We start from the raw sequence: 18,585 nt of genomic DNA on the forward strand, positions 1-18,585 counted from the left end.
TGGTAAACATTCGCCGTTGATTAAACATGAAGTATTGTTTTATGCACGTCACAAATGCCTGAGTTTCTTATTTATTCATATCATCATAAAGGTCATAGAAATTTGCCGAACAACGTAAATAATCTCTCTCCGATATTGAACAATTAAACAGATTCCTGCAGGGTTTTCCAATGACGTCACGAAACTTTTGGACGTTAACTTACCGAATAAGAAACGCATAAAGGTAGCAGCCCAACATTGGCATTTCTAAAAGTACGTAAGAATGTGTATTGCGTTAATCATGCGCAACAGAACTTTGCGATATTAAATTGCTACTTAACCTATAGTTTCCATTACACGTTATTTCATCGTCTATTAAATTCAAACTTTTTGTAAAACGGATGTCTAGAACCACTCACTTAATACAGAAATAACAACGTTCAACATTGATTCTAGCTGCAATTAGCATGTGGTGACAGATTTACAAACATGATATAATGTTTATATTTATAACGGATTATTTAAAAGTACTAACCATATTGAATGCATCTATTTCACCTAAAGATGGACAATTATAGATAATAATTAAAAAACACACGATGTCTTCATAGTGTCTTCATAATATCTCACAGCTTTTCCCGTTTTGAAAAGTGCACTCATAAACATTTCATTATCTAAATTTAAATACATACCGATAATGCTCAATCATATTCACCCCCTATTGCGTGAGAAATAAAATATATTTCATTCGGCCGGAATATGTGTACAACATTATGAACAAATGAAACATGTAATCGTTATTTTTAAATTGCATTAATTGCTTCACAAACATTCAAAATCTTTATCCCGAGTTCCAATGTACAAAACCTTGACATTTATAAACGGCATTTAACATAGTGTTCCAATTATAACGCGATACTTCAACATAAATATTGGTTCACATTTACTCGGTTACAAACAATTACTGTTTGAGTGTATATGGGCACAAAAACGGTATCCGCTCACCCAACATACACACATGTAGCAACGTGTTAAAACACACATTACGCGAAGCAGTTCTCTCAAGTAACCATTTAAAATACTTTAAAAAGCAGTCTCATTAAAATAAAATAGAAATACTGTTAAGAGCTAGGCATCGGATAAAATTACCTTTTTAACAGTACAAGTATCAGTCTTGCTGGGTGCAATAAAATGCGTTTTGCATAGCTTAGTTTAGCAATGTATCTTATATAAGAGAGTACTCGTTATGAAAAATGTATTGTGCATTTGTGCGGATGACAATTGATACAGAAGTGCAATACGGGACCAAAAATCATTCCAGTCAAACATTATAATAGCGTCCGACTCAAGATGATTTTAATGAGATTGTTTGTATACGATTTTAATACAATCAAAAACTTGTCTAACAGGTCGCTTTTGTTATTGCTTTCAAATCTGAATCGACGAAATAACATGATATTCTGCAGCGTGCCTTACTAAAAAATAATGTGAATATTTAATAAGATTGACCATAATCGTTAATCCATGACAGGTAGGTTATTCTCGCATTTCCACTTCAACTTCTGTGCTCGCATCTCTCAAACAAATCACATAGTGCAATTATCTAGTTGAACATCAGCTCTTCATAAAAATGACAAAAAGGAATACGGTACAACGAGAGCGTTATTAAATAACTCGAAATTGGAGTATTTTAACGGTATTATGTTGTCTTTGACCTGATTTTTTAGCTGATTTGTGACCTCACTTGAGGCAAATTCAATTTTTTTAAAGATATTGTCAAGGTAAACATTAAGACAGAGTTCGATCAATATTGAGTGTGAAATGTGGCTTCACTTGTATCGAGATTTTACCTGTTGACATTGTTTCTCTATTTTTAACCAGAATAAAACATTGCCTATTTAATATTAAGTTTGAGTTCCATATGGATTCAGAAATGTGGTGTGAGAAATATTGCTCAGAAAGAACTACGCGTCTTAACGGATCGAATTATTTCACTATATTTAAATCATAACATTAACATTGACGTCGTTGTCATCGACGGCCGACGTAAACGCGCCATGGCGGCAAAGCATGACGTTACATATTCTCAACATCATGGGGGCCGCGAAAAGTAATAAATATAAAACAATATAACGTTTGGCAAAATCATCAAATAGTTATGTAAATTATCATTTAAAGCAAAGTTAATAGAACAATCATTTCTTAATCATGCTTTTCGATCATGAATGTCATTTAAGAAAATACAATCCTGAACATGTCCTTTTCAATTATTACGAATACCATCAAAATCACACTTTAAAGTCAAAACGTGTCTATGGCACTCAAGTGGATAAAGTCTTGTAATTGGGCGCGTCGACACTCCTTGGTTGGAAACGAACAACTGCAGTGCGTACACATCCATCGTTACCCGGAAGCAGCTGTTCCGAGTCCCCGAGTTTCCACTTCAAGCGCGGACCGTCGTCATGGATATGTTGAGTATCGTACCGCAAATCACGGTTAAGGTAGTCGTATTCCGCTTCCTGTCCGTCGTATTCTTCGAGCTAGATGTCGGTGTGCGTGACTTCTTTCTGAAATGGCATCACCGGCGACAGTCGGTCTATCTGAATACCCGGACTTCGGGGCAGCGACATCGTATCAAATGCTTCGAGATTCCCCTCGATTGATAGCCCTTCATGGGAGTTATTGACGGAATAGGAGAGAAATCCGTTTGAGTGCTTTCTTCTACACTTCAACACCGTTATTTCGAAGTCGTCGGGACCGTTAAAAAAAACTTCGAATTAACGATAATTCGAAATAAACATTTGACATAAGATTTATTTGATTCTGTAAAAATAAAACGTTGTGGAATTCGCATGGTTTTGTTACACGCTTACTTAAAAGCGTAAACTAGTCAGATAGCAAATAGATTTCCATTTGTAACAAACGGTGGAATAAAACGATTCTTTTTCTTGTTTTTATTTTTGTCTAATTACAGAACATATAAAATATAAAGAATAGCACAAATTATCAGACATACATACATATGAATACATTTTCGGAAATGAAACATTTTTTAAACTAAAACGCGATGTATCTCTGAACAACGCCGTTCGCGCAGACGACAAAGGTGTAATAATCGGCTTTTGACGCGCCACGACAGAGGTGTGGAATTACGCACCGTATTTTGCAGTTTTGACTTCGGATTAAAGATTGATAACTAGGTGCAAATTATAGTGTTGGGGCCGACTGAATCACTTCGAATTAACGATTTCTTCGGTTTAACGAAGTTCGGATTAACAATGAAATTTTACATTAAACAAAGGAGAACCAAAATCGGGACCTGAAAAATACTTTGAAAAAACGGTGACTTCGGATTATCGGTGTTCGAAATAACAGTGTTGAAGTGTATACATTTTGAGGTTTTCTTGCTCGCAATATTCAGCTTTTCTTTCTTTTTCTTGCTTACCTGTTCTCGTTTCCTAAGACGACTGATCTGGGTGAACGGCGTCCGGAGGTTCTCGCGCATAGACGGCGTTCGCGTTGCCTCACGCGTTGACGGCGTCCTTGTCGCAAGACTCGTGCTGGGAGCGCGATGTACGGAGTTGCGCGAGATCTCGATCCGCGAGAGGTTTGTAGCACTGCGCTGGAAAGACTTCGTCGGAGACTTTGAAGATTCTGTATCCGTGGTTTTTTGTTTACATAGTCGAATAACTTCTAGTCCGCATATAGCTCCTCTAGCAGTCTCTTTAGCCTGTATTCTGACAGCTGTCGCTTCGACGTATCCATGTCTATACACTCCATACCGCTCGCCTTGTCCCCAAGGGCGTCCTTCCACGCCCTTGAATTCTCCTTCCGGTGGATGCGCGCGAGGGGGTGCATGGTGGAGGGAGGGGGCATTGTGGGCATGGGCGCGGAGAATTCTTCTAGTGCGGTGGACGAGCGCGTGAGTCTATCTGGGTTGAACCTAGTACATTGTGACATCGAAGAGGATTGAGGGTTCATGACGTGATAAGATCGATCTCTCGCTCGAATAGGAGTGACGGCTTGCGGAGGATATCTAGCATACCAGTTGCAGTTTAATGAAGACGAGTGACCAGCGGGATAAACGGGCTGTCCATTAGGCGCTGCGGTGGAAGTGTGTATCCTAAAAGGCAACTCAGTGGAAGTCGACTGTAGCTCAAAAGGTGTGATCAAGGACGTCAGGGGTACCCAAGATGGCGCTGTGACCGAAATCGTCGATTTCCCTGATTGTGCGGTTTCGAAACTTTGTGGAGGCCATACTGGCGTTGTGGCGAAGTCGGCAGTGACCAATTCTGTGTGGTTGCGGAGTTTTGCTGTACTCCAGTTACAACATCGACAATAGTTGGTTGTAGCCCGTAGGTCGCGTGTGCGGTGGAATTCGACGAAACTTCATATAGAGCTTCGGCGGATGCTGGTGTTACAAGTTTTCTGTCATCAGTGGTGATTGAAGCCGACGGCAGACCTGGGATGTTAACGGTTTTATTGTTTGTGTCTGTGAAAATAATATCTTTCTTAAATTTCTGAAACTTCTGTTTAAGCTGATTCGTGTACGTCGCTGTTCCGTCATTACTTCGGGAATTCGCTCAACTTTTGTTTGACTTAAAATCTTCTCAATCGCTTTTAACGAGTCCAATACTTCGGAAATGTTGTTCAAAATCATCCCGATGGAGTCATGATCATCTTTGGCAGTCTGTAGTTCTTCAAGTTCATGTGCGATGATTGCTCGACTCCCATTACGGATAGACAATAGTTTCTGTTAATCTTGTTTCATTGTTATTTTTCGTCACGGCACCATAATTTGTGAGAAATGTTGCTCATAAAGTACTACGCGTCTTAACGGTTCGATCCTTTATTTACTCTATTTAAATCATAACAATTACAATGGAGTCACCGTCATCGACGGCCGACGTAAACGCGCAATGGCGGCAAAGCATTACGTTACATATTCTCAACATGCGGATTTACAAGTTGCCACAATGTTTTACAAAATGACTCTTTTTCTACCCAGATTTAAAATTTGCATACAAGTTTTCCAAAAAAACATTCTGACAAAGTTGAATCAATATTTGCCCAGAAATGTGTTTACTGGAATTGTTATTAGGTAAAAGCTAAAAATTTAACGTTTCGACTTATTTTTGACTTCACCTGACCAAAATTAGAACCGTCAAATTTCTGCTTGGAGCGTATTGCTAATTGAAAAACAAAATCATTTTAGCTAAGAGATCGATGCCAGAATGAAAAAGCAGTTCATGTGTGAATCATTTAGGTATCGTGGTACTGATTTTTTATATTGTGTGCCTCGTGAATTCAAGTGTTAGTATAAATACCGCGATATAAATTGTGTTAGCCGTATATCTATTTTCCATTTCATAAGATACTTGTTAAAAGTAGGTTACTAAAATTTAAAGGTTTAAGTTTGCGATATCAATAAAGATAACCATGTTCTTAATATTATGTCTCATAGAGGTGTCCATCAGCGATTATATGTAAGCATTTTATGTTAAATGTTATGTCTATTTCTAATTTTAATTTTTTTGTTGCACGATTGCGTCAATATCGATTAAGAATCAAATATGTGTCCGTACTAATCGACTGGAACAGCTTATTTATTTTATGTGTTATGTATTTTATCAGTAACGTTCCGAGCGACATTTGGAAAACAGGTTCAATTTTTAGACACGCACATTATAATGTCACACGGTGTATTAATGCAAACGCGCCTTTCGAATTGAGAGAATATACCGATTTAAATAAAAACGTTATGATGAATCATATTTTCGGTGTCAATTAGTAGGAGATATGTAGTAATACTTTGAATTTTACATGACTCCATGAACTTGTGAAATATTACTTAATTATATTTCTGCTGAAGATGTCATTGTCAAAACAATGCGTGAGGTACTGTTATAGAGTAAAAAGTATGCCCCTTATAATTATGTCCAAATAGAGATACTTACATATTAAACATCTGGTTTATATTGCCCTTTTATTTTAGGTTAAGTAACATACATTGAAGCATTTGCTTAAGTCATTATTATAAGGTATCATTATATATATGATGTGGTATTTTACTCATGCGCCGAATCTCTTAATAGTTATTAAAGTTTACATTTATAAGATAATATTAACAATAATGTATATATCTACCTTTCAAACATACGCCGTATCCATAGAGTTTCAGCACTTTTAGTTTGTGACACGATGACAGTTCAAAGTCCATAGTAGATGAAGACTTCTCACATTCAGGTGAACTCTTCCCATCAAATAAAGGGTCCCGAGAGAATACAGTTACACGTAGAACCTCGACACTGGACGCATTCATGACCCAAAGTGAGTGCAAATCTGGATGAATGTTTTCGTCGTCGATGTTAAAGTGACTGAGTTTTAGGTTAATGCATGTTTTCGCATTAGCAATGGCCTCTCTATATCCTGACAGGACGCAGTGCTGAAAGGGGCTGGGTTTGAACTCGTATTTTAAGTAATGAAGCTGGTCACATTTGTCCATCATGTCAGAGAGTGTATTCGCAGCCGAAATGTCTAACCCGCACAGAAAAGTTAAAACTTCAGTAACATCAAGGTAGGAATTGTTACTGCGTTTAAGATATCCCGAAATTATGCCATTAATTGTTTGGGTATTGCGTGCGATATGATATGCAGCTAGGAATTCCTGAAAGCTTTTATGGATAAAGGAAAATGATGACGATAATCGTAATACCGATGCTTTTGGAGTTGCAGACAAAATACCTGACTTTAAAGCCGTCTCAAGTTCTTCTTCTAACTTATATAGCTTTAATTCGCTTATACCAAACACAAGCGAATTTTCCCTTGTGTTTGAAAACAGCAAATGAAATGCCGCTTCAGCAAGACGATTTAGGTGTTCAATATTGGGTTGAATGTATTGCGTGCCCGTAAAGCAAGGAAATGGCGGATGCTGAAATTCACTGATTTTGCTGTTTGCCTTCTTTAGAAGACTTTCCAGTATGATACAGTATATTTCACATTTAGAGCCTTTCAGTGTTATTCCTTCAGCATATGAACATACAATTACAGAAAGCATCATTGGTGACAACAGTAAATCGTTTAGCTTCTTTTCGGATACATAACGCTTAAATAATAGGTGTTTAGCGCTCAACTCCTTCCTATCAATCATTAAACTCAACAAATTTCTACTAAGCTCGAAAGGATCGTTAACTCCTTCAAGTTGCAGAAAAGTATGCATCTCTGAGTGGTTAAATGTTCCTTCAGCCACTTTCCAAGGTCGAGTTGTAATCAAGATGACGCATTGTCTGTGGCATGTTACCAACGTCGGTAGGTTGTATCCACCTCCAGGACCGGTCCATTCATCCAAACCATCTAGTAGTATCAAGCAAAGTTCGCGTTTCATTATCTCATTCAGTAATGTGTAGGCCTTTTTGCGATCTTCTTCAGACGAGTATATCGAGTCGATTATCTGTTCCTTGATCATGTTGTAAATTGAGATTTCTGTTACCGAATTTCTTAACGTTATGTGGAAGACAAAACTGTAACGGTGTAGAGACCACGAATCGTTGAAGAAAGAGGCGTAATTCGTTTGCGTATCAGTATGTGCTATCTTTGTTTTCAATTGTTTTTCTAATTTAATACGACACCAGTCCATAACTAACTTTGCAAGAAATGTGGATTTGCCCGTTCCGGCCTCGCCTTGAATAAACGTCTTATGGTTCTCTTTGGCATGCTTTAAAAACATATTTTCGTAGTTCTTGATTTGCATGCCGGTTTTTTTAAAGGACTGTTTGTCTTTTGTCATCAGCAGCAGCTTGGGTGGCATATAGATGTCCCTTAATTTTTCGTGAACGCAATTCAAAGGCGAGGTCGTCACATAACTAAGTTTTGTGTCGTAATGCGCCGTCAAACCTCGGAGCATATCTAAAATCAGGAAAAATGAATGTGACAAAAACGACACGAGATTCTTTGCTTTCGGTGGAATACCGATATACAGATTTCCTGTAAATAACGACTATAAGTATATTAATAAGTTTTTCACAGGCGTTTACGCCAGTGAATATAAGTAAACTTGTTTCTAAAGTGAGTTAATATCTAAAAACAAAGATCTAAAAAAAAGAATGTGTTGATTGTTAAAAAAAAACAATAATGGTATTTTTAGTCGCGATACCCGGAGCTCACACAATTCAGAAAACAGTTAGTCAAAAGTAACAATAGCAGTATTCGTCATAGAGGATATGTGTTGGATTTGATGGAATGTTGATTTTATTTCACGTGCGATCATTAAAAAAATATATATTTCAATGATCACAAGTGAATTAATGCGCCACGAGCGAAAATATTTTTTCTATGATCACGAATGAATAAAAATCGATAACCCAACTAAATACAATACTTTTCTTTTATGTCATGCTTACAAATGATTATTTAAGTATTCTTGCCATTCCGAACCATATAATTATCCGTTGAGTGCCCAAAATCTTATTACATATATGTTCAAAGGAAGCTTGCCCGTATGTTTTTTATAAACATTTAATGCAGAGAGACGTCTCCCTTGGTACAATCGAGGTAACAATAGGGAAACCAAACATATCAAAAATAGTTCCGGTAAAACAATGAAAATTATCGATAATTTTCACTGTTATTTTTTCTATCTTTGAAACTGTGAAATATCAGTTTTAATTCACTGATGTTTCTCTATAAACAATTGGAAAGCATTAAATAAAGCGAATACTGCGGATGTATTTTGTAAACAGATTCTACCAGCCGTTATATGTTTAGTTTAAACCTATTTATTTAAGCTCGATTGCATCTAAAGCCTTAAGCGCTCTCGAGTCCGTTTCCTGGGCCTAGAACCAGTACTTGGTGTCTATGGGGAGATCTAAAGAACGCTCCCACGGTTGGGATCGAACCCGTGACCTCCCGGTCGCTAGGCGGACACCATATCCATTACACCACGGCGACCTCTTGATATGTTTGTTATATGTTTGTAAATGTTCCTTACATTTTTAAAGAGTCAAAGTAGTACGGTAGTGGAGTGTTCTTAAACGGAAAAATACCTGCAAAACTGTTTTCATTCTGTAACATCAACATAATACATGTAGGACGAAAAGGTCGGACAGGAAAAGACGATCGTGGATAAATTAAGTTCGAATGCATATTGGATATAGCTCACAAAGGGCCTTAACACTTACCTCATACAGAACAACAAAGGAAAATAACTCTTATTTTAGAAAGTATTTTGTTATCATTCTTTGCATGATACTTCTCCTCGTTGATATATATATATATATATATACAATAATAACAAATGGCAGCTTGTTACAAAGGAACACAGGATATAAATTACGTAGGAACCAATATCCGGGTTGTCAATTAAATGTATGAACCAATGTCTCGGAGGTGAAAAAACGTAGGAACAAATTTCCGTCTTGTCATGTGTGTTGTATCAGGTAACCACGATTTGTCCCACAAAATTTTAGGGTGTCTGTGTAAGCATAACGGGACTTAACAAAATCGTTACTCACTCCTGTGTTATATCTTTTTTTGCATTCCAGTTAATTGCAAGTGCTGCAGATAATGTTAAAAATGTCACTACACATTGCATTGTATTATCAAACCATTTCTCTGGGTTGTTGTACTAGAATATAATGTATTTAAATGAGATACGGAGTAAACGGTTAAATGCGACACTCCCATGTCGACAAGTTGTTTTATTTTCTGTGGAAAAAATATACTATTAATTAAATACTCAGTGAGAACATATGCATTATAATAAACACATCAGTTTCACATTGTTTTCTGCGTGTATGTATAACTTTGGCGTACATGTCCAGACAATTTAACGCATGTTACAAATACGTTTTTTTTCATCCCTGTACGTGCAACAACGGGCATCGATCCGCTAGCATGAGAAAATCGTTTTTGTTTGCCTAAATCTTCAGGGGCAGTCAATGCCACATGGATTCGCACCCCCTACAGAAAAGTGGTACACATTTGTATCATTCAGATAAAAAGCAAATTAACAGGAAACATAACAATGACACACTTACGCATGCATTTACACACCTCCTGATATGATCAATAAAGCATTTAAATACTTGATTATATGATGATAATAACAAGGGCTGTTTGTAAAACATGCATGCCCCCCATATGGGCTGTCAGTTGTAGTAGCAGCCATTGTGTGAATACGTTTTTTGTCACCGTGACCTTGACCTTTGACCTAGTGACCTGAAAATCAATATATATAATAATCTATGAAGCTTCATGATCCTAGGCTAAATTATTCTTGAGTCATCTTCAGGAAACCATTTTACTATTTCGAGTCACTGTGACCTTGACCTTTAACCTAGTGACCTGAAAATAAATAGGGGTCATCTGCCAGTCATGATCAATGTACCAATGAAGTTTCATGATCCTAGGCCAAAGCATTCTTGAGTTATCATCCAGAAACCATTTTACTATTTCGAGTCACTGTGACCTTGACCTTAGACCTAGTGACCTGAAAATCAATAGGGGGGGTATCTGCCAGTCATGATCAATGTACCTATGAAGCTTCATGATCCTAGGCCTAAGCGTTCTTGAGTTATCATCCGGAAACCATCTGGTGGACGGACCGACCGACCGACGGACCGACCGAACGACATGTGCAAAACAATAACCCCCTCTTCTTCGAAGGGGTGCATTAAAACTGACGAAAGTTGCAGCAAAAACTGAAATGATTGTGTAAGAAATAACCAGATGCCTACAATAAAGGATATGAGTCACGATATGGAAAAACCTGGCAAAATGCATGTGCGTAGTCCACAATTGCTAATCTGGGACAGTACACAATGCTTTTATAGAATTTTCGTTCAAATAAAGTCTCTTCTAAGCGAATATCTAGTTTTTAGCCTGCACAGGATGCACTGAAACGACACTTTATAAACATGCATTTAGCAGAGTTTTTCCAGAGTGCGGTTCATATGTAATAGACAATGAAAAGGAAAAAATAGACCTTTGAATACAATACTTCGGGGGGGGGGGTGTGAGGGGGGTATAATGTGGGGTGGTAATTTATTAGATGTTTAAAAAAAATTGGGGGGGGTGGTGGGGTAGGGAGGGTGAGAGGGGGGGGGTATAATGTGGGGTGGGGTAATTTATTAGATGTTTAAAAAATATTGGGTGGGTGGGGGGTAAGGGGGTAGGGGGGAGGGAGAGGGGGGGTATAATGTGGGGTGGGGTAATTTATAAGATGTTTAAAAAAAATGGGGGGATGGGGGGAAGGGGGGATGGGGGTGAGAGGGGCTTTGGGTAGTTGGGGGGTAGTGGGGTAGGGCTGAGTGAGAGGGATGTATAATGTGGGGTGTGGTAATTTATGAGATGTTTAAAAAAAATAAAAATATTTTTTTTGGGGGGTGGTGGTGGGGGCGGGGGTAGGAGGGGTAGGGGGGAGTGAGAGGGGGGGGGTATAATGTGGATAGTGGTAATGTATTAGATAAAAAAAAATGATCTCACACTGACATGAACAAATATCCTCTATTTTTTAAACATGAAATTCAAACTCATTGCATTTGTTTCCCCTGTATATAAGAAAGATATAATAGTGTATTACCTTCCCTGTCCTGCTTATATTGATATTAATCAACAAAATTAAACATTAACACGATATTTAATATACAAAATATACAAAAAAAATCTCATATTCTGATAATGTTTTTACTGATCCACTTTATTTTACTCAAATGATGATGTTTCATTGGACTGATAATTATAGATTTAGGATTACAGACCAGTTGCTTCAGTTATATTGTTCAGAGTTCGCCCTGTTGGCCGCGTATGCATTCTTGAGTTATCATCAAAAAACCATTTTACCATTTCGAGTCACCGTGACCTTGACCTTTGACCTAGTGACCTCAAAATCAATAGCGGTCATCTGCGAATCATGATCAATGTTCCTATTAAGTTTCATGCCCAAGCGTTCTTGAGTCATCATCCGGAAACCACCTGGTGGACGGACCGATAGACCAACCGACCGACATGTGCAAAGCAATATACCCCCTCTTCTTCGAAGGGGAGCATAATTAGAGGTTGATTGGGACCAACGTTGATGAATACATACCATCAACATCCCGTCCATAGTCGTCAATCGCTTGGTTGATTTCTACTTGTTGAATGCGCTCAATACCAACTCGAGTTTCTTCTGATATTTTCCTTACACTGTCTTGTGTGTGTATATCTAATTGTTTTTTTGAATCAGAAATCACTGCTTCAATTTGTTGTTTACCAGCCTGTAAAGATGCCTCTATTGATTGCAAAGCTTCCTGGAGAGTAATTTCCGCAACTTTTGAAAAGTGTTCCCCGGCCGCTTTCGCTTGTTTGAGGGTTTGACTGGCATCTTTCAACAGCTCGCCCAGTTCGAATAGTGACAAACGATCATTCTGCAACTAAATGCAGATAACTTTGTATGTCCTCATGTAACTCTTCCTTTTATTACATGTACGCATTTGCACAATGTATACAATTATCTATATCAATAACTTTATTTGCATTTTCCCCATTATTGTTATGACAAGCTATTTCATGTTCCCTTTGATTCTCTTAAACGAAGTCACGTGCACATTTCATATAACAGAAATGATATGTAATTTTTCGCATGACCAGTTATGAACATTTGAAGGTACTCATAACGCGAAATATACTTTATTCATATGTGCAATTTGAAGGCATTGAGAACGTTTAAATCCTGCTTTTATCAAGCACACATTTGTTTTCATTGTTTTCATCGTTACAATTTCATCGATATATCAATTCTTCTTGCAATTGTATGTGTGGATATTTACGGAAAATCCATTTAATACTTTAAGTTGAAATTGTTTTCCCAAATGCTGGAGATGTGATCAAACGGTAAGATAAATTTATATAAAAAACGGAGTCTAACCTGACTTAATTTTGTGCGCGCTGTTATTGCCAAAGGATCATGCACTAAGCACTTTGGATCGGCCAGTAGCGTTGCCAGTGTTTGAAAATAGTATTGCAGATCAGCATCGTTTACCTTGCAGTCGGCTGTGTGTCGTACGTCTCGGCCTATCTGACGGACCTAAATAAAAAAAGATAATTAGTCATTTTAATAGACAGGCTATATAATAAGTGACACTCAATGTTGTAGTAAAAATTATATTAAAAGGTAACTGCATATATCCTATTTTTGCACACGTAAGTTAGCTGATATTGTAAATGTTTTAAACGTAACCTTTTCTAAAGGGCACTGTGGATCAGGCGGTTTAGGAGTTAGGCTAGCAGAGAGACACGTTTCGAAGTGTGTGCAGTTCAACATCAAACTGAGTATGCCATTTAAGTCCGATTCCTGCACCACGGAGACACCTTTGTATCCTCCCGGAGGTAAGTAACATTTTCCGATTTCCCACGGTTCGGTCGCCCATCTTTCTGCTTTTGTATTTCGCCACGATGGCTTGTAAAATCTATGGAACGATATGATTTTTTGTTTAACTTGATCGCATATTTTGCATTGCTGGAACACTTTTGCTTTGTGAAACATACATTTTTTTTTTGCTTTGCTGTTGCACAAACCCGGAGTAGGACATGACATCAGGTTTTCAATTGAACAGTTCCCACAACTTCCACCAACCGCTGCGAGGACCCTCTGTAATTCTGTTTCAATGAAGTTGGTAAGCCCTTCCTTCGTACAGTTGAGAGCAAGGCATGCCTTAAACCAGTTATTGGTCTCCTTTTCACTGAAAATGTTTGTGCTAGCAGCCATACTTTGAAATTCTACATGAAACGCCAATTGGCAAAATCCCTAGCAGTCAACCCCAGTGGTAACGGAATTGTGTCACGACATCAACGCTCTAATCAGCAACAGTCAAGTTTACAGCTTTCCATCAACGCATAACTGTTTTACGGCACTTCATTCATCATCTATAAATATAAAATTAATGTCCTTTGTGATATGCAGAAATATGTGCTTGCTATTTTTGTATTTACATTTTCACTCTCTCATTTAATAAATGTACATTTTTTAAGAATGTGTATTTCCGTTAAAACAATGGCATATACTAATACAAAATTATGCGTGTAAAACCCGTTCAATGTGAAAACTCAATTTCCAGAAATTAATAAATCTAGGATCCCAGTCATGAAGCGGTCAATCATTAGGTTTAACACCCGTTTTAAGGAGATCCAAACGTCACACTTTCAGCATTGTTAGAAGAAAAGATTTAGGCGTATTGGCCACATGCTTTAAGTATAAGACCAGATGATTGTGGTTATGAGTGTTTTATTTTTGATGTATGTGAATAGTAGTTTTATTAATTGGCAATGCACACAAGCAGATTTCACTATACTTTAAAAGCATATTATAGTTCAAACTTCACTACCACCAATGTTACAGTTCACATTCTGTCACATAACACACGTAATGTTAAAAAATATACCCACGAATATTTATCGCAAAATAACTGTTTTAAAGTTTATGCACTTGCTTTGTCTTATCGTTTTATGAACGTTTTAACGTGTTTGTTTTAGTTAAAATAGTTGATTTACTTTATGGTTTAGTTATTAAAGCTTAAAAAATGTTACAGATGGATTATATCCAGTGTGCGTATGCTCGCTTATTACTTTATATATTGTATTAGTATTCATATGATAGAAACTTCCATTCCACTTTTCCGTAAGAAGTAAAGCTCTCACTTAATATGAATTATATCATTAGTGTATCGCTTCAACTTGCATGCAATGTACGGCAAGCAAAACAAATCCTCAACACAACCATCATCCCACATGATATGAACACCTTTAACCATAGCCTTCTAGCTTCATGGGTTTGCAGAATTAAGTTTGAACAACACAATTAGTCGCGTAAACATTATGAAAAATTATGCTGATTTTCCAGTGTTTAATATATGCTTTAAATTGACTTGGTGTCACAATATATTTTTTAGCTCACCCGATGGCTCAGGTGAGCTTTTGTGATCGGTCTTTGTCCGTCGTCCGTCCGTCCGTCCTCCGTCCACATTTGTTTGTAAACACTCTAGTGGCCACATGCCTTGTCCGATCTTCATAAAACTTGGTCAGAAGATTTGCCCCAATGATACTTCGATCGAGTTCGAAACTGGGTTATGCTTGGTAAAAAAACTAGGTCACTAGGACAAAAAATAAAAACCTTGTTAACACTGTAGAAGTCAAATTTCAGCCCAATCATCGTGTATCTTTGTCAAAATGTTTGTCTTAATGATATGTTGGTTGAGTTCAAAACAAGGTTCCGGTCCGTTCAAAAAATGGCCGTCAGTGGGCGTGGCTGTTTTCCTTATTTGGCTTTAGAGAAACTTTGTAAACACTCTAGAGGCCACATTTCTTGTCCGACCTTCGTGAAACCTGGTCAGAAGATTTGTCCCAATGATATCTCGACAGAGCTCGAAATTGGGTCTTGTTGGGTCAAAAGTTAGGTCACTAGGTCAAAAAACGAAATGCCTTGTAAACACTGTAGAGGTCACATTTCATGCCCAATCTTCATGTAACTCTAACATGTTTGTCTTAATGATATGTTGGTTGAGTTAAAAGTGGTTCCGGTCAGTTGAAAAACATGGCCGCCAGTGGGCAGGGCAGTTTCCTTCATTTGACAATAGAGAAACCTTGTAAACACTCTAGAGGCCTCATTTCTTGTCCGATCTTCATGAAACTTGGTCAGAAGATTTGTACCAATAATAACTCGATCGAGTTCGAAACTGGGTCTTGCTGGGTCAAAAACTAGATCACTAGGTAATAAAAAAAAGAAAAACCTTGTAACCATTCTTGAAGTCTCATTTCATGCCCAATCTTCATGTAACTTCGTAAAAATGTTTGTCTTAATGATAGGTTGGTTGAGTACACAACTGGTTCCGGTTCGTATAAAAACATGGCCGCCAGTGGGCGTGGCAGTTTTCCTTATTTGGCTTTAGAGAAACCTTGTGAACACTCTAGAAGTAACAATTAGTGCCCAATCATCATGAAACTTGGTCAAAACATTGGTTTAATAGATATATCTGACGAGTTCGAAAATGGTCTAGATCAGTGAAAAAACATGGCCACTAGGGGACGGGACAGTTTTCTCTATATGTATAAATAGTTAAATCATGTGAACACTTTAGAAGTCACATTTTTGGTCCAATCTTCATGAAATTTGTTGAGAACATTTGTTTCATAGATACGTGAATTAAGTTCGAAAATGGTGTCGGTCCGTTGAAAAAACATGGCTGCCAGGGTGACAGGGCATTTCACCTAATATTTATATAGTAAAAAAGACTTGTAAAAAGTCAAAAAATCACAATTGTTTGCTCAATCATCATGAAACTTGGTCAAAACATTGGTTTTATGGATATTTTGGAGGAGTTTGAAAATGGTCCAGATCGGTAAAAAAAACATGGTCGCCAGTAAGCGAGGCATTTTTCGCTATATGTATGTAGTGAAAACATGTGAACACTCTAGAAGTCACAATTTTGCTAAATTTCCATGAATTTTGATCAGAACATTTGCTTCCTAGATACGAGAGTTGAGTTTGAAAATGATTCTGGTCTGTTGAAAAGCATGGCTGCCGGGGGTGGGGGCGCATTTTCCTTATAATTATATAGCAAAAAAGCTTGTGAACACTCTAGATATTATCATAAAACTTGGTGAAAAAATTGGTTTTATTTACATCTTACATGAGTTCGAAAATGGTCCCGATCTGTCTTAAAACTTGGCCCCCAGGGGATGTGGGGCAGTTTTCCTTATATGACTATTGAGATGCCTCTAGAGTGAACACTCTAGAAAAAAAGGTAAGCGAACTAGGGCCATCTTGGCCCTCTTGGTTTAATTATACTCAGAGACCGCATTACACGGTACGATAAATATTGACAAAAATATAAAAAAAGTTCGCTTTCATCGTAAGCACGCGGCCAATAATTATTGTGACAATTGTTATGATTAAGAAAAGAGGGCATGACTACCAATGTTCTCCTTTCTCATACTTAGACACGTAATACACGACTCTAACGGGTGTGTTATTGAATTATCATTGGGTCAATGTCGAAAGAAATAGTGTATTTTTACAATTAATACCTTTAGAAGTAGCGATACATGTAAAAGAATGGATAACATTTCATAGCGTTCATACGTTTAACCCATTATTATTCGCCGCACATTGATTTTAGTTATTAAAACGATCGAAGAAACAAAAAAATATTTCCATTGTTTTTCAAAGACTGAATTACCGTAAACACGAAAAGCATGAATAGCCGACGTAATCAACGCATATTCTGCGTCTGTTTCACAATCTGGATAAAGCAAGATTTTACACAAAGGGGAGATATTTAAACTCTGTACTTGACTGTCACTTGATATTTCCTGTAGAACACAAATGCAGTAAAGCTGTATCGATAGTGTCGACTCCGTTCAAGTTGAATAGTAAGGATAATCATAAATGTTAAACAATGTTGTTAACCAGTGTGTATATTGTGATTTTGCGAGACGCTGCAGGTTACACAGCCAACACGCGGCGGCTTAAAGGAAATGAACGCAATAAACAGATGACTGTGTAAAACATATGTGATTGAAAGAGTGTCTGCGCGTGTATTACAAAGAAATAACACATGTTGATTTACATTTGGTTGTTTGTGTTAAAATAAATTTACTAGTATCTAGTTTGTTATGCATCAATTCAAATTTATTAAATTCAATCATACATTCTTTTCTGATATACTTTCATTTTGCTGTAGAGACTTTCATGCTCACATAAACCAAACAATCCTCTACCCTTTCTTATGTATCACAATTAATATTTTGGTTTAAACAGTATTTTATAATAATTATGATTAGAACGTGAAACGTGAATTACATTTATACAATAAAGAATGAGAAAACAAATCAATGAAAACTTAAATGAATTATTCTCCACAGCTGTTCTTAGAGCGTTTAAGAAATTAGCACATGTAACAAGTTAAGGCAATCGATACAGTGTTTGAACATTGAGCGAAGTGAAGAAAACTGAATAATTTCAGCTTAACCCAAAGTTTGTGTAAAGTGTGTTATCAACACATATTTTATATTTTGATAATTATTTTATTGGGTTACATATTTCTGTATTTTGTTGCTTAAAGTGTGAGGAATTACATCGTTATTTCTTTTCAAGTATTGGACACAATACAATCCAATTTTAGATTTAAAGTTGGAACATGTCTGTTACTGAATTTAAATAGTTGTCATGCAAGATTACTACATTTCTCTACAGAGGAACCCATTCCTCTTCTGTAACGCAATAAATCTGATAGGATATCTCATGTTATAGTTTACTCGTTCGTTGCATAACATAAACAATGACAATTCTCTGACCCATATATATATATGTTATGCCTGTGAAGATAAAACGAGTTTGTTATATTATTTAGGACTTTAAACAATTATTAATAAAAAAAGTTCTTCAAACAATTCTACATAAACTATGATTGCAAGTATCTAACTATGTATAATAATAGCATTGTTGCAATATCATAAAAAATTATCTCACATGCTTACATTCAGTTGTGGGACTTTTTTAATTTGTGTTGCATCAGTTATCACCGAAATTCCGATTTAGCAAAGCACTTCATTTCAATCCACGTTTTTAGTCGG

At 36.9% G+C, this 18,585-nt stretch overlaps 2 protein-coding genes across 3 annotated transcripts in view; both read right to left on the reverse strand.

The window, feature by feature from the left end:
• Positions 1 to 18,585, reverse strand: part of LOC127881120 (exosome component 10-like) — a 164,127-nt gene that overhangs the window by 35,017 nt on the left and 110,525 nt on the right. The window lies entirely within an intron of this gene.
• Positions 1 to 18,585, reverse strand: part of LOC127881119 (uncharacterized) — a 60,006-nt gene that overhangs the window by 20,151 nt on the left and 21,270 nt on the right. The window contains exons 2-5 of one of the 2 annotated variants that reach the window (XR_008049909.1): positions 13,196 to 13,881; positions 12,884 to 13,042; positions 12,065 to 12,389; positions 6,127 to 7,884 (exon numbers count right to left, since the gene is read on the reverse strand). Coding sequence is in view for 1 of the 2 variants with exons in the window: in XM_052428813.1 (XP_052284773.1) it covers positions 9,902 to 9,936; positions 12,065 to 12,389; positions 12,884 to 13,042; positions 13,196 to 13,723 (1,047 nt within the window). In the remaining variant the exon portion in view is untranslated. Of the gene's footprint in view, positions 1 to 6,126; positions 7,885 to 9,173; positions 9,937 to 12,064; positions 12,390 to 12,883; positions 13,043 to 13,195; positions 13,882 to 18,585 lie in introns of those variants that run through there. The other variant, XM_052428813.1, reaches the window with a different exon arrangement.

The sequence above is a fragment of the Dreissena polymorpha genome, chromosome 5 (genome assembly GCF_020536995.1).
Source record: "Dreissena polymorpha isolate Duluth1 chromosome 5, UMN_Dpol_1.0, whole genome shotgun sequence".
Taxonomy (NCBI): Eukaryota; Metazoa; Mollusca; class Bivalvia; order Myida; family Dreissenidae; genus Dreissena; species Dreissena polymorpha.